The sequence below is a fragment of the Mycteria americana genome, chromosome 6, assembly GCF_035582795.1.
Source record: "Mycteria americana isolate JAX WOST 10 ecotype Jacksonville Zoo and Gardens chromosome 6, USCA_MyAme_1.0, whole genome shotgun sequence".
Taxonomy (NCBI): Eukaryota; Metazoa; Chordata; class Aves; order Ciconiiformes; family Ciconiidae; genus Mycteria; species Mycteria americana.
In genome coordinates, this window is record NC_134370.1 from 54760892 (window position 1) to 54787484 (window position 26593).

The 26593-nt window shown below is 38.4% G+C and overlaps 2 protein-coding genes across 6 annotated transcripts in view; one reads left to right on the forward strand and one right to left on the reverse strand.

Moving 5' to 3' along the window:
* Positions 1-11976, reverse strand: part of LIPC (lipase C, hepatic type) — a 66212-nt gene extending 54236 nt beyond the window's left edge. For 3 of the 5 annotated variants that reach the window (XM_075505908.1, XM_075505910.1, XM_075505907.1), the window contains exon 1: positions 11829-11976. In XM_075505908.1, the coding sequence (XP_075362023.1) occupies positions 11829-11910 (82 nt within the window). In that variant the 5' untranslated portion in view covers positions 11911-11976. The remainder of the gene's footprint in view (positions 1-11828) is intronic. The other 2 variants (XM_075505912.1, XM_075505911.1) reach the window with 2 other exon arrangements.
* Positions 1-26593, forward strand: part of ALDH1A2 (aldehyde dehydrogenase 1 family member A2) — a 211105-nt gene that overhangs the window by 44465 nt on the left and 140047 nt on the right. The gene's annotated exons all lie outside the window — the stretch shown is intronic.

The following is a 26593-nucleotide window of genomic DNA, read 5'->3' on the forward strand; positions in this document are numbered from 1 at the left end:
CTTTAGTTCCTATCTAGACATTTGGCTTCAGTGCTGCCTGAGCAACTCTAAGCAGCACTTCTTCCCCCATCTTGCTGCCACCCACTCATTCCTAACCTCCTGTAGTCCCCATCATTGTCCCAGCCCAGCTGGTGACTTAGTTGCACAGTGAACGAGATCAGGGAGCTGATCCAGCTAAAAAGTAGGATCACCAGGAAAAAACAGGATTATTTTTCAACTGGATCAGTTTCCAAGCTGTTTTGCTACAAGCAGCTATACTGGCACAGTGGAGAGGCTTATGAAGCACCTGGAACAGTGGCCTGAGGCAAGGGCTGCTTGATGTTAACATCACTAAGTGTGTAATGAGCTACAGCCTTTCCCTTTGACTTTAAAACATCTGCCATCACTGAACACTGGTTAAGTACAAAACACAAAAATCAAGTATTTGAGGCCTTGATTTTCCCCAGAGCTGGACAGATGTGGAATGTCACCCTTTCTTTTCTGTTAATATAAATATTTGATTTTCTGTTAGATTCTTGATTTGGCATAACTCATGTCCTTAGTCTCACTTTGGTTATACTGTTAAAGGGCATTCTAAAAATCAAAGAGCACAGAATATTCACATTTGATTGCCTTATTCTGGTCAATTAAGCTTGCTCAGGAACACAGTTAAGGATAGAGGGAAAATGTTAGTTTACTGCATTTTCCAACTACCCACACCATCCAAAAGCGTAGCATATACAATCAAGATAGAAATTTCCAGGCAGTGTCAGCTCACAGAAAATCCAAGGGGAAATCTACTACCAGCTTTAATAAAAATTGATTTTACTTAGAGTAATTTCAATCATTGTTAATTTTACTTAAGCTAAAATCAAAGAATATTTTAATGAAATAAAGGAATATCTGAAGCACACAATCTTCCATCTGGAAATTTTAGAGATCCAGAGAGTTCTGTAGTACAACAGTTAGTTGTGTGGCTGTGTTTACTTTGAAAAATAAAAATACAGGTAGTCAGTAGCTGAATTGTTACTTCAAGTAGATTACTGAGTAACCATAAAAGAAATCTTCAATCACTTGTTAAAGACCCAAGACTTATTTGTTCAGATTATTCTGGACTTGGTCCAGAATGTCTAAAGAGGAGATCAAAAGCAATGATGTGCTGGGGTTGCAGAGTGCTAAATGCTGATCTGATGCATACATTGTGAGAAGTCCTTCTGAGCTCAGAGAACCTAGTCCCTGAATGGATGCAGTGTAACTCTCACATGTCTGAGAATTTGGTTTCCTTCTGCACATCAGGATTATCATATTCAAAGTATCCAAAACCAGAAGTGATTTATTTTTTTTTTAGCCAGCTTAAGAACTAGCATTGATACTTCATAGATGGAAAGTAACTAATAACTTAAATATTTCTGGTAGGCCCATAAATACCAGCTATTCGATGGTATTCAGGGGAGTAACATTTCGTTTGAGTGAATGGCTAGGTACATCTTAAGGCCATGCAGGTATCCTCAATGGAATTCATTGACTAGCACTTAATGTTTTGTAAAGGTGAAGATTTTTTTATGGATATACACAACCTTCACAAACTGGACTAGGAAGATAGAAAAGGGCACAGAATCGTAAGAGAAAATACAAACAAATCCAAAGTGCAAATCCTATGAATTTACTAAAATTCCAGAGATGGGTTTGGGAGAAGGGAGATGCAAAGATTCCTCTCGCATGGAATAACATGTCACACTCCTGCTTTTATTTTTATTCTCTAAGAACTGCTGCAGTAATTGTGTTCATTTCTGCTTCCTAAAATTCCAGATGTCAAGGTCTCTACACTCAGCAAATTATGGTGTGTCCTGTCCCTACTGAAGAATACAGTGTAGTCAGCAGCCCTTACCATTGCCACTTAATCTGAGCTATGACTTAGGGAGATTAGAATAGTAAGTAGCGCAACTGTCTATTTTGGGAGCTGGATCAAAGACTGTAAGTTTTGTCCGCTTGCTTCAGTTAAGAATCTCCATTGCATTCCTTAGAAACGCTGACACTACCAAGCCAGAGGGTGCTGAGAGATACATTCCTTGGCTGAAGTTTCTTAGAAAAGTTACAGTTCCTTTAAATTAACATATTAAAGTAAAAGATCATATTATGGTTACATAGCATGTGAGAAGAGACCAAGGCTATTAAATGGCATGCAGGAGGATCATGCAGAACTCCTCTCTCGAGGAAAGAGTGCAGGAGTTGCTATTGGGATAGAGGTAGAGTTCTGGCAGAGAGGAAAGGCACATGAAGTTTTTGGAAAGGGTGAATCCTAAAGGTATCTGAGCCCTAAGGAAAAATGTGGAAACCTCCCAATGCTCTCTGTAGGACAAACTATTCTACTGGTGTAGAATGGAGGCTGAAGGTCACCAATTCATGTGTAGTAAGCAAAATCTCATGTTTAGTATGCATTCTATGTATATTTGATGGTATTTGAAATGTTGTTATTTATTGGCCAGAAGAATGCTTTCAGTGTCTCTCTTTTCTGTACTGACCTTGGTGTGCCCTAGAGAGCAATATGTACAGGTCAACTGGAACCAGTTGGAATACTGTCTTTTTGGTGAAGGCAATGCCCAGATACTCTCACTGTTATATTGCAGAGTACTATAGCATGCAAGCAAGCTTGGGGATAATGAAGTACTTACTACCTAGTATGAGTAAAGATGGCTGAATTGCAATCGTAGTAGTCAATGAAACACAGAAGAGCAATTTCAGCACTGCACATTGACGTATTTTGTTTAGGAATGCTTTTAGAGTCTTATTGGGCAAGCTATAGACAAAGATTTCTAATACAAACACCTCATTTTAGTACCTCAGCTTTCATGGCTCTTTGATGTCATCTACTAAGAAAGCAATGATTTATTATGTCCCTTACAAAAATCCTGTTCCCAATTAAAAGAACAAGCCTTAATTTCTATTCCCAGGTAAGCAGAAGGTAAGCATGATGGATAGAGAGCACAGTAGATTTTTAGATGATGTGCCAGCCGGCTTTCCGTGTAGTTTCTAGGACTGCAGCGATCCAGTCACTAATGCTGAGTGTTTTGTATTAATATTCTAAGTTCCCTTCTTTCTTTTAGGTCTAGACTCTATTTTTACAACCTGCCCTGTTCATTTCTGCACTAATCGAAGAGCAGGTCAGAGAATTAACTGTAATCTAGTCACAGGTCCCTCCATTTGCTCTGTACTTTGGAGGGAGGAATGCATCCTGTCCATTAAAATCTCTACTGCTTCTTGAAAAATATACAAAAACTGCTTTGGGGTTGCTTTCAAGTGTCAGAGAAGATATTTTGCTCCTGGTAGCAGTTGGTCCTTAAATTGAACAGCAGATTTGGGGAATCCTGCACAGATATAGCCTGTGAAAGTCTTGTTCTTGATGGTGAACCTCTGCTCTAGGTCATGCTGCATCCAGCTTACTCTCATTTGCATAAACACATGAAATGCAATTAGGGCTGTCAAGTTTCCTTGTAGTTTAGCTAGGCACTGTTGTGTAGGTGGCAATCTATATGTTGTCATACACATAAGCTATTTCAATCAAGATCAGTTATGAAATTGTACAGATGTTTGAAAGGTCTGAAAACTGCTGACTAGTGAATTGCAGAAGAGTGATAGTACCGCATTAGTAGGGACTGGAGTCTAGGATTAGACATTAGAAAAGAATTTAAGTAGCTATTAAGGGTTTGATTCAATACCTGTAGAAAGGCTTTTGGGATTCTTACATAATGTAATTCAGTAAGAAAGATGCATAGTTTATAAATCATGTACCTGGCACAATAAACTGGAGGTTAAACCTTTTGCATGTGTCCTAGAAACATTGCTAATTCATATTGTTATTTCTTCCTCACAGTTTAGGTACTGAAAGCAATACAGTGCTTCAGTAATAGTAATCAATTTCAGAAATGCAGTAGCTTTCATATCTTTCTGAAAATAATGGTAACAATTTTAAATAGTATCCATCATTCTTACAAGGGATTAAACTTTTAAAAAAATTTCCTTGGAAGGTTGTAAGCTCTGGGGTGAAAGCATTGTCTGAATAATACCATTCAAAATATTTTTTTGGTAGTGAACAAAAACTGCCCAAACAATTCCCCCTTAAAAATAAGATCAGAGTTTCTCCAATGTCCTTTTCCTTCCTATTGCCAGCCCCTAAAAAGGAAACCTTGAAGGTATTTTCACTGTCATCTTAAGTTAAAAGTACAAGTGACATAAATATGAAAACTAGCAATTCTACTTCACCAAAACACAGAATATAATCAACTGGAAATATAACTAATCAAAATACTACCCTCTTAAATCATAAATATAATTTCTTAACATGTTTTTTATCTGAAAGCCCATAAAATTTAATTATTAGTATTTTTATAACAATTCATAGAATTCCAATCAAAGGTCAGTTCTGGACAGGTTTTAGGCTGAAGTCATGACAATTAATTGCTGGGATAATAAATTGATTAGACGATGAATTGCCTGGTAAATAAATCAGAATGTATTTTGATAATTTTTCAGTATTTCTTTTTATTAATATAACTAAGGAACATACACACGCCTCCCACCCCAATTTGACAGAATCCCTAATTTGAGTGGCTTTTGGAAATGCAGATTGGCAAACATGGAGTTAAACCTTAATTGGTGTCCTCCAACGTCCCTTATGACCTATTGTTGCTGAAAGGGAGAAGAGTGGTGCTTGAAAGACTGAATAAAATCCTTCAGTCAGACACTACAGATTATTTTCAGACTGAGATGCATAAAGCAGAGCCACAAGTGATTTAATATACACAAGATTTTAAAATGAAAAATTTAATCTCAGCAGTGTTTCTATATATTCGTTTACAAAGTTAGCATTAAGATATGGGAAAACATGCCGGTGTAGTAGAATTTTATGGGAGTTTGTCAACTCCAGAGGCAAAGCAAGATCAAACATATGTGTATGTTTTTCATTTTGTCCTTGGGCCTGCTTTGTCATCGTCTCCCCCATGGTTCAGTACCTTCCTCTGTAAGTAGTCTCCATCAGTTTCATTTACTGAGTAAAGCAATATGCAAAATTAGAAAATGGTTATTTGGATCAAATACTTCAAAATAGCAGAAATTTTGAGGCTTTCTCTAATAAAAATGGATCTTTCAGACAGGAAATGCTGGTTTTATTCCAGAGAGTAATATGTGTTTAAACACCTTCTCCACTCATATTCAATATTTCTAGATTTCTTTTTTGTTATTTCCTTTCTGTTATTTACCTGATAGCTATTTGTTGCACTTGGAGCAACACCATGAAGTCTGGTGGCCAAGTAGGAGCCCAAATATAAACAGTATTCTTGGTAAAAGATTCAGATGGGTTTTACTGGACTGGGCAAGCAAATCAGAGAGGGCAGGAGAATGTCTGGGAGTATTTCTAGGCAACAACTCCCATTTCCACAACCATGAAGCAACCATGTTGTATTAGAAGCATTTCAGCACCAGCAAAAACTTTTGTTGGCTGATCGTAATGGGTATGTGTAAGGGTTTGCAGTCCTGTGCAGTTAATGGTTCCAGGGAATATTAGCAATTGTAACAATTTTTTAAAAATTAAAAGGAACAAGCAAGAAAGATGTCATAGTAATATAACTTAAAAAACAGTACATTTTTCTCGAAGAAAGGTTACAACGTGTGAAAGCAGTAATTTTTTTACTTGGAACATAGACATTAAAATATTTTTTTGCAAGAATTGTAATTCACATTTGGCCTATTGCAAAGCAGTGAACTTTATCACCCAGTCTTGGCAGGTGCAGATAGATGGCCCCTTCTGTCTCTTTTGCCAGTTATTGCTTATGTTGCCAGGAAATCTTAATCATGCTGCTTGGAAGTGGCTGCTGGCCCATCCGCCTGCTGCCAAGCTATTCCACTGTATAAGGAGTCCGACTTAGCTTCAGCAAACAGTCTCTTAGCTCTAGCTAACATATAGGAAAAAAGGTCACTGTGCTAAGGCCACCCTAGGGGACCATATGGTGTTATGAGCTACATCATCAATATTGCACTGCTGTTGATGCAATCCTATTACTAACCCTGAAGTTCCACATGGATTGGGCATAACTATGTTTTCCAGAATGAAATGTGGTTCACTCTGGGTTTACATTGCATGAAATAAGCAGAAAAGAAAAATGTTCTCTTTAATAATTAATGTTTTTATTGATAGTTATTCTCCATTAAAACTATATATATATTAGAAAAACAACTATAACCTTCTCTAGTTTGAGAGAAAAAGGAAGAAAATTAGTTAAGCAATTAGATTGCACTGCCATGTTATCAAGAAATGTTCTGTATGTTCAATTTTCTCAAGTGTCATATGAGTTCAACCACTATTCATACAGTAGTAGTCAGAAGAATGTAATGCCTAAGTCAAGTGAATTACAATCCTCTGGTGAATTTAACCTCCTCATTAAGATGTTCAGTCACTTGCATTAGTAGAAGTATTGAAACTTGTTTCATGCATGGATAGTTCCTTTGTTGATCGAGTTCCCATTACTGTCTCTTTTCATGGGAGAAAGCAAGGGTCTTCAGTTAGTTAGACTACAGTTACATTTTGGGCTCTGTGGTGAAAATTTATGTCTGAAATTATATTTGTAGATTTTTCCAGGTGCCGAAAGAGAGAATAACTCTTTTAGATGATAGAAGTTTTGGTAGAATCCTAAGACTCCTGAGAGTATTGCAAATGCTGTGTACGCATACAGTATTTCTGAAACATAGTCACTCAGAAAATGGCAGCAAATACATTTGTAGAACTTTTCCTAATAATAGCATAACATAGATCATTAGTGTAACTGGTTAGTACCCTTACATCTGAAATTTCAACTTCCAGGAATTCTTGGACCAATATTTCGATATGTCATAAAATTTAGCTCCTGAATCCCTGTTTAAATGATCTAACTAGAAGTGACCTGAATTTCAAGGTCAGTGGTGATGCACAAACTCCACTGAAGTAAATTAGAAATATTAATGTTTTTTAGTCTTGTTTCCATAGGCTGTAATCATGGTACATTTGTGCATATTGAAGAAGAGGGAGAGAAAGAGAATCATTCTCTTCCGTAATTTTTTGAGCCAATTTAAATCCAACTCTATAGAGAGAAAGAGGTATCAAATATTAAATTACTACATGTTTTCTGAAAATCAACAGCTGGATAGAGAAGAGACACCCTTGTAGCAACACATTTGCTATTGCATTTACATAGGGTTCAAGTAAACATTTAATTCTAGCACCTTGCTTATCCATAAAGCTTAGCTGTTACCTTGCACTCTGGCTGTCATTTGGAGACAACCAACTGCTCATCAGACAGGGAAACTCAGAGAGGACTGGATTGTGCTTCAGTTCAACTCATGCAGGCATCGTGGATGCAATCAGCTAAACCATTTTGTCCCTGGAATTTGATCTTGTTTGAGCACCAATACCAAACACAGGAGAGTAGCAGCTTCCCATTTGGTGCAGTGAGCAGCCCTGGGCCAGTCACTACCTGATCCATGAGCCTGTTTGCACTAGCTAGTCAATGGACACAAGCATACCCCTGAAACAGTCACAGCATGTATGCAGAGCAAGGCAAAAAACGCTAGGTAGCAGACTGGAGGAGGTGACAGTAGTGCAAGGCTGGGGAGAGAGACCATGTAGTGGATCTCAGATTGAGGAGGGACCTAGCAAGGGTTGTGCAAGGTACATGAGGAAGCTAGAGTGTGCTGGGACATCCATGGGGGGCACTAAGTCATGGGGTATTTCAGGAATATAGACATGCTGTAGAGATGGGGAGAAGGAACTGAGAACCTTGGGACAGGAATGTCATGGAAGCACAGCTGGAGTTTAGGACATGAGGCGTTTAGGATATGTAGGATCTAAGTGACTGGAAACCAAACTTACTTAGTTCTGCTGCTCATGGAAGTGCTCATCTTGAATTCAGCCACCCATCAAACCATGGTTTGTAATTAGTGTACAACTTATGAGATACCTAATTTGTCTACCTGAGGGGAGTGGAAGGCTGAGCGTGTTCCAGTTGAGTTTGAACTTGTAGTTGGACGTTTAGCCAAGGAGTTTCAATTGGAGGAACAGATTACTGTGCCGTTCTGTCCCATGAAAGGAATTGAGTTTGCTATCTTAGCTTTCTGTCTGTGCTGGAAAATTGTAATTTTCTCTCAAACTAGAAGTGAGACTGGATTACTAGTATCCTGTGAGCTTGTTGGCTTTAGTCTGTGTTCTTCTGTCATTTAGTATAAACCCAAATCACACAGAATTAATGGAAAGTTAAGGCACAGATTATTATTACACTGAATATGCTTCAAGGAATTAAAAGGAAGGTCTTCTCTACATTTTTAGTATTTATTGTAGACTTTAAAGAAATGTTAGATAGTAATAGTCAAACAAGATAGTAAAAGTAAAAACACCTTCAATGTCAAAGGTAACCATCTCATCATCTTAGCAGACTTTAGTCTCTATCTCTGCAGTTTAAATGGCTTTTGAATCTTCTGTGTTTTTTGCATTTCTAGTACTTTTTCAGCTTCAGGTAGAAATTATTGTTTTGGTACTTTTTCAGATCTGATATGGTATACTCCATGTACACTGCATTTTATTGAGGAATTTTATCTAGGTTTTGGAGGATTTGATATACCCAACATATCTTTTATGTCTCCATAATACGATTGGAGAATAAAGAAAACATAACAGCTATTCAAATTTCTGTATAATCCATTCCCATGGTCTATATTATAATCTTAAGGTGTTAGCACTGTAATACTTAAAACATAGCAGAACTGGATGACAACTAAGATGTTACCTTCTCTTTTGGGCAAAAAAAGTCCAGCTCAACTGCCAGCTGCGAGACTGTCAAGTAAAAAGTGCTAGCTCAACAACATGCATTTTCATGTCAACTACTGAATAATTCTGCTCTACACAATGAAGTGGAATACTGGAATATATTCCCACCTAGTTTTATGTTTCCAGGAGAAGAATCAAAATAAATAAGAGCTTATGTTGAAATATTTTTTGCATGCTTTTAGAAAGAATCATCTTGGCTGAACTTCAGAGATGTTATTTTTAGGTGCTTATTTCTGGTCTTTTTCTGGGATGCTGCTTTTAGATAATGAACTTTTGCCAAAAAATGCCAAACTTATTTCCTGCTATATAAATATACAAGAAAACCATGGTATTTCAGAAACACTCTGTGGCTTTTTAAGAATAACCTCTGTGTGTGTTTTAAATGTGATGTTGTGTTTGCTTGGTGATGCAGTCCACCTTATTCTACATAATTAAGTATAAAATAAGAATCTATAATATGTATTTATGTACATAACTCAAACAAAAGGATTTACATACACCTATCTACAGTGATTTACCTGCTGCAGTCTAATTCCTATAAATTCTTTTTTTGTAATGTAATTTCTTTTACTGTGTAGATGGATAGAATGATACAGAGAAAATTGAAGTACAGAATTGTTTATTTGCTGGGTACAAGTAAACGAGAAGGACTTTTACACAGTGATTGCTCTTTTAGAGGATGGTTCCCTTATAGGCAATTGCTTGTGCTAAAATTACATGCCAGACACTCGGCTTTGAGAAGGCTTTGTAGCTCCTTATAGTTATACTGTTTGTTGCTGCAGTTCCTGCTAAAGCAAGAACAAGCAAGCTCCAAGGTAGAAGGATATTCACGTAAAATGTATACTATGCTCACTGAATGCTGTCTCCAGTTGACAGCATTAAAAGGCCTCTCATTTAAGGCTAAACACTTCACTGCCCTTCCTTAGTGAGGATTAATGCTTTATGGCCATTTGCATATGCCATTGTGGCAAACGGATTTGCCTCATTGAGAAGCCAAATGAGGAAAAAGATTCCTTGAGGTTACTAGGTGTGGCCAACACACCGCAGCTGATTTGGAGGAAGACAGAACTAGCTGAGCTATGCTGATGAATCAAATGGTAAGGGAAATAAGGCAAAGTTTGAGAACAGGGACTTGCATTATCTTCTGGACAAAGCTGGTGTGGCTGAGGTTGGATTGGGGAAGGAGAACAAGGGCTTGAAAGGTGCAGAAATATACATTAATGTAAATGGATAGTTGGAATTAGAGTTGCACCGATTTAAAACTGACAGGAGATGAGGGTCTGAGTTCAACATAATGGAATATCATGGCCTTTAACCTTGTAACTACTTTCTGTAGCAGATCTAGTTAGGCTGCGGATAGCCTCTAGAAGAAAACACAGTAGATTTTTTTGCATTTTTGGAAAGGTACCTGCTCTGCTTCTTAAATCAGTCTCTTGCTTCAACATGCTATGAACTAGGCGTATCTGCTAGTGCTAATATGACATGTGACCTGTCTTTTGTGGCCCACAAGCAAGGTTTTAAGCTGCAGAAGCAGTGAGCAAACAAGTGAAGTCCGTTGACATAGGAGTACTAGGTCATGAGGGGAAAGGGGGATGGAGAGAGTGAAGTGACTGACCTTGCTATAAATGGTGCCACAGATAGTGGGGGTAGGAGAATGTGAGCTGGCATAAGGCAAGACCTGTGACTGTAAAAAAATGGGGGTGCAGCGACTTTCTCTCTCTGCCTTGTGTTTGTATCTAAGGTGAACTAAACTTTAAGCACGCAGTGGAGTCTGAATAGATCTGGGCAAAGATGATGGGAGAAGCCTCAAACTAAAATTAGTGCTCTGATTTTTGGTTCTCTCAAAAATACAGAGTTTGATCAAGGTTTCTAAATAGCTTGCTAAGGTTCAGTGACTGTTAAGGATGTGCAGGCCCTGCTGCCTGGCAAGCCAGGCCAGGTTATGGCATTAAATGAAATTTACAGTTCTCATTGTGTTCTATTTCAAGGATTTTGTATTGTTCAAAATGAAACCTAAGGGGAACTTTAATGTGCAGGATCAAAGAAAGGTGGTCCTGTCTCCTGTAGATTGAAATCACTGTGCCTGTTACATATAAAGCATTTTTACAGCAAATGGTTTCTAAAACCGTTAATACAAATTAACATAAATGCAAAACAAAGCTACTGAAAGAGGCCATACTTCTGTGAATGTGCATATCTTGCTTTATTTCCAGCTAAGGAGAAAGTACATTTATCCCCTCCAAACTTAGAGTATTAGAAATGCAGTTAGATAAGAAGGAAAACTAATGCTTGCTATGTATGGCTCAACGACGAAGGCAAACATGGAATTGTCTTTGTCAATCACATCAGAGAGGTTTTAAGAAATACAGTTGTGTGATGCACTGTCATACTCAACAATCACACAGTTACTGACAATGTACAGTGTGACAAATGCATAGAAAATGGTTGTACAACCATGTAAATGATAAAGATCCTCCACAGTACTTCTCTACAAAACATACTGCAGATGTATCTTTTCATTCAAAGATATTCATCACACTTGAGGTGAAAGGCAGCCTACATTAGGCAACTCAGAAAACGAAAGCTAAAACACTGTCAGATAGCTAGAAATTTTTATTCGTAGTAGGAGACTGAATCTATTTTATGAAATACTTCCAGCCAGCCCAAGATTATAACTCATATCAGTTCAGTGTATATTTTCAAACTAATACATTTTTAAATTAGCTTCAGCAGAAGTTTTATTAAAGGCCAGACTACCTTAAGTCTATAGTCTCAGAATGTATAGATTTCCACTGAGAAATGTTTGTTGTAATTACAAACAACTACATTTTCCAATAAACACAGACAGTTATAAATGCCATATTTTAAGGGAACGTAACACTCAAAAACACCCCCAAACCGCAACATGTTGATGACCAGAGAGTCAATACTACTTAATTTTTATAGTGTAAACATTTAAAAAAAAGTTCATGATCACTACTTATGTTTGATAGGATATTACCTTTTTTCTTTCCTCCATATGTATTTGCTGAGGTGATGATGCAAGAAAGCAGCAAGAATGAGAGAAATTGCAAACTTTTCATTTCTTCTTTCTCTGAATGAGAGCTGGGGAATGCACTGCTAAATTCTGCCAAGAGATGGGAAAAGGAGAGAATTATCAATGCTTTGCAAGAAATTCTTTGCCCATTAATCATTAACCTTGAATTAAAAGAAAAACCTCCTGTCCACTGCTCCAGTGTTCCCTTTTATGGAAGTGAAAATGGAATTTGCCTGTTTCCAACCTCTTCTTTTTTATTTTATGCCACTTGTGGCAGAAATAATTTGGAACTGGATCCTCCTACCTTGCTCAACAGTGCTCGGCTCTGAACACAGCAGACTTGAGGGCATTTATTCTCTGAAATACTGCTAAAGGCCATGGGTAGCCAGCTCGAATTTGGTTGGTCAACAGCTCAGTCTGAACGCATTGCAAAATAACCGTAAGAGCTGAAGGTTAATCTAAATATTTCATTAACATAGACAAATCCCAGTAAGGGAAACATCAACATTTTATATATAATAAACATTTCTCTTATTTCAGTGATAAAATCGGTACCAGGTTTTGGATAATCGCAAAATGTTTCCTTTCAAATTAAGGGAGCAATTTTTATCATATGAGAAATTTACTAATGAAGCACAATTAACCAACATCTCTCTCCACTTCCAGTAAAACAATTATAAGCAAGTGTAGGAGGTAAATGCAGGAGTTATTTCAGAGAAGAAGTTACTACTAATATGGCATGTTTTACGTTGGAACTCAAAGCAGAATCTTAATTACAGCAGTGTGTGTAAATGCCACAAGGAATAGGTACGTACTGCAAAGTGTGACAGGGCAAAAAATGCTGTTGCATAGGCAGCAAGTATTACCGCTACGTGGGATCTCACACATGAGCAGGACCGAATGCCGTCCTCTGGGCCTTGTTAGCATCACTCTGGAGCATCATAGTTTTTCCACATCAGTCAATGTTCTTGAAACATACTCTAGCTCATTTTAAAGGAGCCAAGTGCCAATTGTGATGTAGCCATTGCAGCACAGGCCTTAGCATGGGCTGCAAATCGACCTGCATTTCCACTAATTGGATTGCCAGCTTATGTGGGTTAATGTTGCCAGCCTCCATGGCTACCTGCATACCTGAGCTAGTATATAATTAGCCAGATAGGTCTATACTATACCTCACTTGTATGCTTTGACAGCATTGTGGAATTTTCCTTAGAAATAGGTCTCTGGCACAGTAAACTTTCTCCCAGGTTCTGAATGATTAAGAAGCCCTCGTGCTGAAGAGGGGGTGATAGTGTAAATTCTTTGCTAAACTTAGTTTGTTAAGGATTTGCTGTTAGTAATAGCAAATAGAGACAATATTTTAAGAACTCTAGAACTATGTGTGTCAGACTAAAACACTGAAACAGAGCTTGTAAACTTGAAAAACTGTATTTTGAGTATTCAGTGACCCCCAGATTTTTTATGAAGCCTCTTATCATAATTACTAAATCTAGAATGTGTGAAATGATAGCCATACCATCCCAGCCTGAGGATTTTTTCATTGGTCTATTGTTTTTATAATTAAGAACTATTTTAAAGTGTCCCAGCTAAAAGATTTTTCTCTCTTTTAGAAGACAGTAAGTCTCATAGGACCCATATGCCATAGCAGAACTGGTATGTTAGACTAAAAAAAAAAAGTATTATCAGCAGGGAAACTCTGCTGTCATGTTTGATGCATTGTTTTGTCATACAGGAGCATGCTTCATGGAGAGTGGCCCACGGTGCTGGATGTTGCACGAATAAAAGAAAAATACAGATCACTTCCTTTCCGTGCTCACTCCAAAGAGCTTCAAGTCTAGGATACAGCAGGCAGCTAGAAAACTCTATAAGCAATCTCTAAGGTCATACCTGTCACCACAGTTGGCAGTGATCTTGGCACACCAACATCTAAAGAGTTGTCAAGACTGATTGATCAGTGTGTGTGTGTGAAGGTATATTAATAAAGAGGGAATACAGAAACAGAGGTGATATGATCAAAATGACCGGCTGATAAATACTCTTCGCAGCAGTATTTTCAATGGATGTGAGCAGAAAAAGGATTTGCAGTAACTGAGACAGGAGATAGAACGTGGAGAAGAATTTAGGCTGTGATGGTGGACAGGAAATGCTGTATTTTAGCAAAGTTAACACTAGTGGAAATTACTGGTGTGATTTAGCACAGCCTTGCAGTGAACTTAGAAAAATGTAAGCTGAAGATGATGTGAAAATTACAGAACTGACTGACAGGTTGAACGGTGATACTAGCCACAGGAATCAAGAAAGTAGAGAGCATTTGGGGGAGAAAGATTATAAGCTCTATTTTCTGCAGACAGGAATTGTTCTGGAACAAGGTGGTAGATCTGTCAGAGAACAGGCTGTTGTATCTTTGTGAGGAGATTGCCTGGAAATAAAGACTATAGGGATCAGTCTTTGGATTTACTTCTCGCTACAGAACCCATGCAGGAAACCAGAATGGCATTATGAGTATCTTATGAAGGATTGCTTAAAGTGATAAGAGGAAAACTGGGAAAAGAAGTAGTTGCAAAAGGAGGAGGAACCTGCCTTCCTCCCTGCTATATGCATCACTTCATTTGGCAATCCTGCGTCAGTCATTGCTAGCATTAATTTGTCTTTTCAGTGTTGACAGAATATCAGCAATAATGGTGAGAGCGCTAAGAAGTCTTGTGGAAATAATTGCACAGCATTTGAACAAGAGATTCCACAGTGCGTATTCAAGATGAGTTTATGTAGCACAAAATTGCATGCTATGGCATATTAGTCCACAGAGAGGAGACGCAATTGTGTTCTAGAGGAAGGAGCTGCTCCCAATGGCCTCTATAGCATTGTCACACAATGTGTTTTCGGAATGTGGGTTTGTTTTGGGTTTTTTTTTCCCTAGGTCTCTTCTCCATTTGATTTACATGAGTAATTCCAATTACCTTTATTATCTACTCATAAAGAAAAGAATGGCTCTCCTGCAATGTAATAAACGCTAGAGGTAGAAGACTCCTGGTAAATAATTTTCCTGTGAATCCAGATATTGAAATCATAACCTTTGCCATCTTCAACATGTTTATCTGGTCACTTGGTGAAGTTACCCGCTTTGCTTCAGCTCTCTCTCGGCTTGGTTAATTGTTGTGTTTGTATAGCATATATAATATTCTATGAATATATAACCTAAATTGTTTTAGGAATTAGTTCCTTTTATAAAAAGTAAAACAAGAAAGACTTTTTGGTACATTATGAGAATAGAAAAAATTGAGACAGGTATTTGTCAGAAGGGACTGTGCAATAGCTACTCAGAGTTACTTGCTGCATGTTGCATTGCATACTGAAATGGCTTTTTTCAGCCACGTTTGAATCTGTATGAGGTGCAATGAGTGGGAGCTGCAATATTCTGGGTGAAAATCATTGCGGAAAAAAGAGGGTCCTCTGGAAAAAAGAGGATGCTCTGGGTCTTCATATTAGTCCACTGGTCAATCATAGAGAATGCTGTCTGAATTAAACTGGATACTTCTAAGACACTAATAGTTGTCTGCTGGTCTGCCAGGGCAATATATACTGTAAGACCGCTCTGCTATGGTTCTGTACCACTGGCAATGACAAAATTTCCAACAGCTGAATACAACACGTACTAGAAAATCAGGGAACAGAAATCTCAGGGACTATAAAGAAAGTTGGGAGATGGATGTAGGCAAATGACACCTGGAATATGCAGGTTACATTCTGTCCTGATGTGACTTTCAAGTGTGAGTGGAAGGTTTATTCTTTAGAGTTGGGTATGTTTGTTACTCGTGCCCTGGGTAAGGCAAGTCAATAGTTTGATATTTGCAAAACCTTGATTCTTAAAAAAATGTCCGAGATTAAGTTCTTAAATTTCAGGTTTAAATATGTCAACCATAAAATTTAAAGGATCCATTTAAAAAAAAAAAAAAGTAGTTATTCTTCTACCAAGTGAGTCAATCTGATTTCTCTTTTCCACAGTAACCAGCATTTGCACATTGCTTCATTTTCCGCATTGAAATCACTCATACCTACTGTAGTGATCAGGATTTTTCTTTAATACTAAATTTAAAAATAGATAATCCAAACTGCTCTTTCTGTGGAACAGATAGGACACATATTTTGTATTGCATGGAGGCTAGTGCTTTGCCTACTTCACATAAAATAGAACCTTTTCTTAAACACACAGCATCCAAAAACAAATTTCTAGCTTATGTTGCTGTGTCTATATCTAGTTTGCATATACTGTAAGAGGGCTTGATAACCTTCTCTCTTCTGCTAGAGATGCTGCTTGTACAACATATACCCAGGAGGTATACTCTTAATCAGAATCCCCATCTGTTTCTTGGCTAATGTTCCAATTATAGTTAGACCTCTTGCACATATTCACATCTATAATAAAATTGATGGTTTCACTATTGAGAAGCAGCATGTGACTAATGGTGCATTGTACCATGCAAGCTTTTGCTTAAATATATCATTCTAATCAAGTTAAATAAAGGAACACAGAGCAGAAATTTGTCAGGCATACAGTCTTGTTTTTTTCCTGAGACCACACTGTTCATCAAGATGGTTTTCAGTCACCTGAAGACCAATAACACTGTACTACAAGATGTTCTTTCAGGTTTAGAAGAGATTTTATGGGCCAGAACTTCAGCTGGCATAAATTGGCTTTTGTGCAGCTATAATGATTTTCACCAGCTGAGGATCCACCCTGTGTTCCTATAATTACCCACTGGCATCCGAAAAAAGATTCATGTGATGGTTATGTTAATACATCTGAGGTTATAGAGCAAGAAAATTTTTATGTGGTTGAATTTTTAATGCAATTTTTTAATCCAGAATTTATTCTGCCTGTTTCATCTTTCCTAGGATTTTTTAATATCAAATAACTCTGAAGAGACATTTTTAGATGGACTTTTGTGTGTGGATTCATAGCCTATGTCAAACGTACAGCAGCGGCACATGAGTCTGAAACTTCCTTTACAGCAATAGCTATTGAGCCATCAGACTTTTCAGTATTAAATTCACAATTAAATAATTGATCAGCAAGCTTTGTTTTCTGATATGAAAGAAAACCACTCATTTGCATAAGTGTAGTCTTGTGAAATATGAGTTTCTTCTGCAAGATGCATTTCATACTCTGTAGCCCCTGGTAAGGTAGTCTTCTTACAGGACTCATCACTCAGAATATTGTTTGACTTTCCTTGGATGCACAACTGGGACTAGGAATTGCATTCTTGCAATTTTAAGTTTTCTTGCAAGTTTAACACATTCTGTATATGTGGGCTTTTTAATAATTTTAAAAATATGCGCCACTGAATAGTTTGTATTATAAACAGCTGTAAACAAAGAGGAGAACCCAAATACTACTGCCAAGCATAAATATAATTGTACAATAAGTGGGTCATCTGCTCCTACTTCCAACTTTTAAAAAAAGGCATTTTTTATCTTGTTTCCTTTGATGCTAGCCTAGTGCTTTTTGTAACAATGCATTACTTGTTTAGTTGCCTTAGAGGAATGCTATTTCTTGGCTCATGTGTCTGTCTATCTTCCTTGTGGGTACACTGTGTTCACTTGGGGTACGTCTCTGAAAGCTTAACAAATCAGAAAAGCACAGATTAGGTGAACCAAATAAAAGGGGAGAACAAATCCCCATAAATCTGGGCTGCTCATGCTCTTGCATTATGTGTAGAATATTGTGTGCTTGCATGTTACTCCTGCCTTAAAATAGGTAAGGAGCTGGCCTACTTGCTGACTTTCATTACAATTACTTCTATTCTTCGGTAGACTGGGCTAAATTTCTGCATGGTTTTACACTACTGAAAAGGGTAGTACAGCTGCAGACTTTTTTTCCACCTGCATTCTGTCTTATTTTGGATTTTTACTGTTGTCAGTGCCCTATTTCAGGGGTGACTGTATGGCCTGTAAAATTTTGCATTGAATTTCTCATCGTTAAAGCAGATTTTTCATAGAGCTGTGATCTGTAACATATAGGAAAGCTTCCATGAATCAGCACTGCAGTGTCAGTGCTGTAAAGAATAGATGTGCTTTTGGAAGCCCCAGCATGCCTGCTGAGGACATTTCCCTTCATCGGGCTGTGTAAGAAAGAGCTAAACATGTGCAACAAACCTCATTGGAAGACTGAGACCCAACCCAACCTCCTTTCCCCCCCTGCCCAGGGGATTGAACTTTATAGTTTTAAGCAAAACTAACATGAGTGCAATGCCTTTTGAAGCTGCCTTGCTTGTTCACCTCCCTCACATCAAACAGAAGCACATCTGAAAGAGATGAATACATGGTAAAACCAACAATGCTCTCTCCCTTCCCTTTCTAGCTACTGTACTTAGGAGGGAGACTTTTTAATAACAAATAGAAAGCAGACTTGTTTCAGAAATTGATTGATGGTTCTTATGAATAAAGAAGACAACAAGAACAAGACAACTAGGGCTTATTGTAGGCAACATTTGAAGAGGATACACTTGAAAGTACTTAAAACAAAAGGCAGAGAACCATGCCAAAGTAAAGGAACTTGAAAGACATTAAACATTCAAGTGCTGATTTATGATGACTCTTAGGAGTTAACACGCTCACGAGAGCAAAACCTGGATCTCTGTGGAGCTCCTGTCACTGAAATTGAGTCTTTATGAAAAGGAAAGAATAAACAGACAAGAAAGCTGAAAGAAGAATAGGATTAAAATACACAGAGTAGATACAAACAAATAGAACAATGAAACAAAAATCTCTTTGACAATAGGGAAAAACAATGAGAAACACAAACGTGTTATCTGAACAGACAGAAGTCTTCACAGCATAAGCAGACTAACCAGTAGTAAAAAATATTTCCAGGCAATCATTTCTTCTGCACCCACTGACTGCATGATTTTCAACACCTGTGTCTGAAACAAGTGGCTCTGGCCACTGGAGCCAGGAGGCACTTTCAGGGGCAGTGCTGAAGGTCTAGGTTAAAAAAAAAAAAAAAAAAAAAAGGACAGGGGAAGGGCAGACCTTTCCTTGCAACATCCTTTGTTGCTTTCTCACCTCCCCTCACCCTAGTGTTTCTTTGCTCTGACTCGGGAGCTAGCACGTTTTGGCTTTCTGCATTGCAATATTGTAGTCATTATTAGCAAGTATAATGAATGGGAGGATGAGAAAGTATGGTGGTGGAAGCAGACTGTTTGAGGTGGTTAATTATCGACCCCAAATGTTTTGTTTGTTTCAGGCCCTGAAACAGCTCTTGCTAGTGTTAGCAGAACTTAGATACTGGATTGGGTAGACCCTTAGATCTGATGTATTGTGGCAGTTCCTACATTTCTACAAGGTTAGAGAAGATTATCAGATAGAAAACTGGCTTACTTGAGGGGTGGAGAAGCCTTAAATACTTTGAGCACCAGTTAGAATAAACATACATTGAAAATCTTCCCCAAACTTTCTGAAAATCTGGATGAAAAACTGCCTGAAAATCTTTTCAGGAGCTTTGCCTTCCAAAAATGTCTGGAGCTAGGCAGAAGAAAGGAGCAGTAAAACAATATTGCAAGTATTTAACCTTTTTGAACCTTAACATTTCAACTTAGGTTTGTGTTCTGTTTGGCATAGAGATTTGAATCAGTTTGACCAATCTTAATTGATTTGGGACAAACAATGTGATCTTTTTAATGGGATTTATATCAGCAGATTTTTTAATCAGCTGCCTGCTTTTATTCATTGGCAATTCTGCAGGTGTAACAAGGGCATTTGAAAGTTTAGTGTGGCTTCTCAGTCTGCTTACTGCTGCGGTGATGGGAGTTGTTGTCCTTGGGATTGGATTTTATCAGGGTTACGCTAGTTGCAAGCTTTTCTGGAAAATGCACAAGCTTATGCTTATTTCCTATGCTAGGATGAACATATCTAAAATTTTCTGGTTTATTTCTAAAGGTAGGGCTATAAGACTGGCATGGAATTACTTTTTATCCCAAGTGACTGAAAGTGTTCTGCAAATTGACACCATTAAAGAATATGACTGTCAGATTGTAGCTTGTAATAAGCAGTGTATTATCTGCAGATTATGTTTTAGGCCCCTGAGGGAATGTGTAGGAAAAGCTTTTGCCAGGTGTAACTATGGATCATTTGTCATCTCTGACACTGAAGAATCTCATACTCCTTCATGAGCACCAAACTGATTTGAAATTGAAAACTGTATACACCCGAGCCATTTAAAATACAAGTTGATATCTTAAACTGAAAATACCAAATGTGCCCCTAGGAATGGTAACTACATTTTTGCATGGCTGGCTGAGTAATACATATGCTAAATATACAATAGTGAGTAAACTGTCACAAATTAAGCTGGAGGAGGATGGCCTGGCAGTATCTCCCCACATATTCCCTGTCAGGATAATCCTAGTTCAATTCACAAGAAAATAGCTAAAAAGGCAGAGAAGTCCTTAGACTTCAGACAATGGAAGATGCTGCTAGCTAGTTTCTAGCTAGTCTGTGCTGTCAGGTTGCCTTCTGCATTCCCATTCCCTCCCTGATGGCTGCTGGGTGGAGGAATGCTGTTGTTCCCTTCAGTCCTACAACAGTTTTCTTCATTATTGGAACCAGATTTCATCTAACAAAAGAAAGGACTACGTACAGAAAATGCATGCCTCATTCTTCTTGGCAGGGCAGAAGGTGGTAGGAAGGGCTTATCTGGAGAGGTATGGTAGATATTTTACTGAGTTTATTTGAGAAATGAGTTTCCTAGAGACAGCCATTCCTCTCTGAAGATTTCCCCCTGTATGCTGTACTATGTAAAATTCAGTGCTGAATGATCCATTGTTTATTTCGGTGACAATTGTATGTTGGAAATTAGCTTGCTCAGGAGATAATTCAAGTAATGGGGAAGTTCAGCTGTGGTACTACAGAATGGTAAAAGAATCATTGACTTTGTTCACATAAATAGAAATGAATGTAGCCTACTATAAAGAATTGAAATACTTATTTGTCTGTTAGTTCTGGAACTGCAAATCTTTGACTTCTGGATTAACCATAGGATAACTGACTAAGTACATTGGCATTCATAGTCCATAGTTGTTGAAATGATTCAGAGCAACAAATCAGTATTAGACTTGAAGTGACTGTGACCATGAATTCAAACAATTTCTTGGTAGTGTCCTGTAAATACTGATGTTCCACAACTGAAATGAGAAATGGGAAGAGCTATTAAACACTGAATTTAGCACAGATGTTTCCTGTTGTAACAGATTAGTAAAATTTCAGTATTCAATGGGTTTTTAACAGCCACCCTCCATCTGCGGTATTCATTTTTAGCATTGTGGCATAGGCCAAAAGAGCAGGCATATAATTAAAAAGAAGCCCCACCAGGGTGTTTTCTCTAGCTCCACTTTCTTTTTTTCTAACTGTATTCCTTCATTTGTATGTGGAAACATTTTAGGGGAGGCAACATGGATAAGACAAAGCTAGTTCTCCATCTGGGAGTCGCACTTATTGCAGCCAAGTGCACTGCAAACAAGCCCTTGAGCATATGCTACGTACATAAGTGCTAATTGAGAAAGTCTGATGATGTCAGTTGCATAACAATAATATTCTTTGCCAAATGACCAGTTTGTGCTTGTGGCTTTTAAGTAGCTCTGGTTCAACAAAGTGCTTGAGAAGTGCCTTTGCTTTGAAGAGGAAGCTGAGCAAAGGGCTGAAGGCAAGCTGTGCTGAGTGGCTGGATGGGCACTGCGGGAGTAACAAGGTCAATAACCAAGAGAGTTGCCACAGACCCACTCAAATAAAATGGTGGTAAAGCTCATCTTTCAGTAACTTAGTTGGAAGATAAAAGAGGAGAAGGAAGCAAGCCTAACAGTTGCTCTGCCCATAACATGCATTGCAAACATACACAATTTACTGTGTAAACCAACTTCTCAAGTTTCTTTTCATGCATATTTATTCAGGGTTGAATGTCAGCCTTCATTTCTCACTCACATACATACAGGTGTTGGGTATATAACATTAAAGACCTGGGATTTGGGGATTATTTAAATTTTTATTTTCATTCTGTTTTCTTCTATACTTCAGTGTGAGTTTGCACCAGAAAAGGAAATTCTGTTTGCAGAAGTCCATAATGCGTTCTGAGGCAAAATAGTGATATCCAGTACAATATAAAAAGACAGGGGTATGGTATCGTGTAAAACTGATCTGAGAGCTCAGAAACTTTCTTTAAAGTAAGAGAGAGACTTAAAATTTTGGCCTACATAGTTATTGAAAAGAATTTTAAAGCCCTGATCAAGAATTACAAGTACCAAGCTAAGAAGTAGATTTCTGATGCTACAATTGCACATTTTTAGAGTGAAGCAAATACCAGGATTCTGTCATCCGCTGGGAGAACAACCTTGCTACCCCCAAGTACCTCCGCTTTGGCTCAAGTGCTAAGACTCTATACAGGAGTCAGACTAGGCTGTCATAATGGTTCCTCTCATCCTGAGCAATTCAACAATCTTTCAGAAACAAACCAGGATGTAGTCACAAAAATATGTCCCTCATGTAAGCTGCAGTTCATTGATCCTCCCATTCTTTGGGAGGTGTTAAAGTGCACAAATACAATTTATTTTCTATTCTTGAAGGCTGAGAGTTACCTAAAAGCTCTAGGACATGATTTAATTGGAAAATTACCGTTTCATTTTGATTTTGGAGTTTTTGTTTTTCTACTAGAGTGTCATTTAGATGTTTCTTTTCTGAACACTAAGAATGTGTCCCTGGGTATGACCGTAGCCATGTCACTGTGACTGATGCTGGAAAAAGGATAAGGTTAGAGACAGTTAGTTTTCAGACCCTTTTTGGTCTTCAGGGATTTGATTCATCCAAATACTTTAATTATAGAGTGATTTCTAAAAAGTTCAATTAAATGTCTTCCTTAAGAGTAGGTAAAAACTGCTGGCTTGGGATTTCTAAGTAAAGGTCCATTTTTGAGATGCAGATTTTGCTGTCAGGTACACTAGTGTAATTCAGAGTTGTTTCACCATGGCAGGTGGATTTGTATTCACGATGCTGACAGCAGAGGTTATCCCAGGTTTTGATCTAATACTGAGAGAATTCCCTTCATCTCCCTCTATCTAGTCATTTTGCACAATGTTGTTATGAAGCTGTTGTGGCTAGTGACGGACATACTTTCCTGGTACGGGATGATTCTGCGCTGGTGCAAAGCTGTTGGTGCGAGGTGCAGTAAGTTTCTGCTATCACTACCTTTCTTGTAATAGCAAAGGGAAAGAGGAATCTGACCTGTTCTCCAGAAACGTGGTTTAAAAATTCAGCCCTGCTACAGCAGACCATCAAGGGCTGTTGCTGTGCATTTTTTTAAAAAAGAAGTATTAGTGACCAAATCTAATAGCATGACAGTGAGTATTGTAGTTTCCAGCTGTTTTGTCTTTGCTTTTGTTCTGTGTCCAATACTCCGTGCTGCTGAGAATTAATTCTGTCTTCCTTTCTACGTCTTTATCTATTGGCAATTCTTTCCGTTACTCTTTACTTCTCCTCTGACACTGGTGAGCCGTGGTTCACACTCACCTGATTATGAGGTTTTCAAGCAATCTATATATGTCTCCCACTGACTGTAGTATTGTTTACTGTTAAAAGGAGTTCACTTAGAAAAATAATGTACTGCGTCCTGTGCAGCATCAGGCAAAGCTGGTAAAAAAATACCCCCAAAGTGGGTGTATTTCATGCCACCATTAATATTGCTTACATGTTGGAAAGCGAAAAAGCAAGGAAAAGTAGGCTTTTGCTTTCTCAGCTGTTTTCTCTGAACAGTTTTGTTGTCTGTTAAGAAATGTCTTTAAACAATTCCACAACATTCAGCTTAAAAACATAAGCAGTAACATTGTATCTAGTGTTTAAAATATGACAGTAGAAGCCAGGTGTTTGGATCTGGTTTCTTTCTGTGTCCCTAATTTCCTGTTAGCTCATTGGTAATTCACTCAACTTTCCGCTGGCTCAGATGTCCCGTTTGCTAAAGGGAGTCTAATAGTACTGATTTTTCTGGAGTGTGGTAAGGCTGAATGAATCCTCTGTAAATGACATTCTATTTTCTGGAGGAAAGGTGCTATATAAGTCAAAGTAATAGTTTTGTATCTAATTGAATACTTCAATCTAACAGATGGGAGCAAAGCTTAAGAAAAACGTTGAACGTTTTTTCCCTGACATATTTCTGCTATTTTTATATCTCAGAACTCACTTTGAAATGAATGCCTGTTAAACGAACATAAATGTTAACAGAATACATTTTCCCACGCACAGTTATATGTTCCCACATCAAAAACTTTAACTTCAAATTTATTGTTCTTAGACCACACACATTACCAGGGCAGACTGGAAATGCAGGGAGGCAAACAGCCATTCCGTGTGCCGTTTGGCTGTAGCTCAGCTTTGCTCCTTTGCAGTGGGGCACGGCTTCCTCCCACCGCCTATACACATTTATTGGGATCCTGCACATTCAGCAGGGCAGATGTTTTCTTTCTAATGAAAATAATAGCTCCAAAAAGTTGTTGACTGTCTGTCTTTTACAGTCTCGTGGGCTGATCAACTTTCTGTGGGTTTTGAATAAATGTTGGTTGTTCTCAGTGAAGGGTGAGGTGTGCTGTGGCTCCGTTCACAGCAAAACAATGACATCTACCGAGGAGGGTTGTGTCCCCATCACCTGCTGCAGTAAGTAACATCACGCTTTTTGCTGTTACAGCCAACAACAAACTCAGATTTCTTTGCACACAGGCTCCCTGCTTCTGCTCTGATTCCTGCATTTGCTTGAGTTCGTGCCTCTGCACTGGCCTTAATTGCAGTTTCAATCTGTGCTGCTTTTTCTAGGGGTTCTGACTGGGGAGCCTGACAGTTGTCTTTCCCAAAAGCTTAAGAGGTGACATGTTATTTGTTGAATAACTTGGGGGGCAAAGCACAGGTGTCGATCTTGTGAAGTTTCAAGCTGACTAATAGGTTTATGGTGATCAGAGAATAGGTAAGCAGTCTAAAATGCACTTACTATGGAGAGGAGCATCCCCATTGCAAAGGCCTCATCCATGGGATGCAAACCTTTCTAAGGTTTGCTTCCTAAGGTCTGCAACCTTTCTAAGGTTTGCTGCATGCAAACCTTAGAAACTGCATGGTTTGCTGCATGCAAACCTAGAAACTAAGGTTTGCTGCATGCAAACCTTAGAAAGGAAACCTTTCTAAGGTTTCCTTTCTAAGGTCTGCAAACCTTTCTAAGGTTTGCTGCATGCAAATACTTGCTGCTGCAAATACTTGCTGCGGCACCGTGGGCCTCTACCTCCATGCCTGTGTGTTTCTTCACTCTGTGCTGTGGCATGAAACCCAGGGCAGCCACCACTGGCCTGCAGCACCCTCTCGCCACCCTTACGAAGAGCACAGAACCAGGCAGCTAGCTTTTCCCCTGGAGATTTTATTAGCTTAGTTCAAGCAGAGCTCAGTGCTCTGCTATGTATTTTCCTTTCGTTTCTGTGTTCTAATTATAACTTCAAATTTTTTTTTTTTTTAATTTCCAAATTCCATTTGGCATATTGTACCAAAATTTCCTGCAGAGAAAGAATTCAGACTATTGGATAGAAACCTTTCTTGTCACGTTCCCTCACAGATGGTCCAATCTGCTCTGCAGTTCATGCATGACAGCTAGTTCATCTGGCAGTGCAGGAATACACATTTAAAAATGCAAGTTCTGGATCAGCCTCAGGTAAGCACCTCAACTATGTCCTGTACCCTGAAACTGTAGGTATGCAATGGCACACACAAACCACACGTAAAGTGAATGATCCTGCTACTATCACTTATGTGTACTTTTGGAGAGAGATTAATATTTGGTACATATTCAAAGACATGTGAGAAGTGTCTGCCTTTTCAAACTAAGTTATCTGGGACATTTGGCCATGGTAGTACAAATTAATTAAGATAGACGTATATCATTCTCTTCTAACCACAGTGGATACGGAAAATATATCAATCAGTGTTTTGGTTTATTTTATGACTTCAAATCAACAGAGAAGATTTAATTTCCTTTGCTCATTGGAGGGGAACACTTTAATGAGTGATGGTCTACACAGAAATAGAGAGGTACATAGATGCATTTACCTCATCTATCATTAAGGTAAATTGCCACAATCAGCTGTCTATCTGCAGTAGCCTGGGCTGCGTAGCCGTGGTGTCATGGTTTGGCTTCAGTTGGCAACTAAGCACCACACAGCCGCTTGCTCACCCTCCCCCCCCCCCCCCCCCCCCCCGCCCCGGGATGGGGAAGAGAATCTGAGGAGCAAAAGTAAGAAAACTCATGGGCTGAGATAAGAACAGTTTAATAATTTAATAACAACAACAACAATAACAATAATAATAATAATAATAATAATATTGTAATGAAAAGGAAAACTATGAGAGAGAGAGAGAGGAACAAAATCCAGGGAAAACAAAATCCAGGGAAAAAAAACAACACAAAAAACCCCCACGTGATGCAACCACTCACCACCCACCAACTGATCCCCAGCCAGTCCCTGAGCAGTGATTGCTGCCTCCCAGCTGACTCCCCCCAGTTTATATACTGCGCATGGTGTCATATGGTATGGAATAGCCCTTGGGCCAGATAAACTATCTTGGCTGTGCCCCCTCCCAGCTTCTTGTGCACCTGGCAGAGCATGGGAAGCTGAAAAGTCCTTGACTGGTGTAAACATTACTTAGCAACAACTAAAACATCA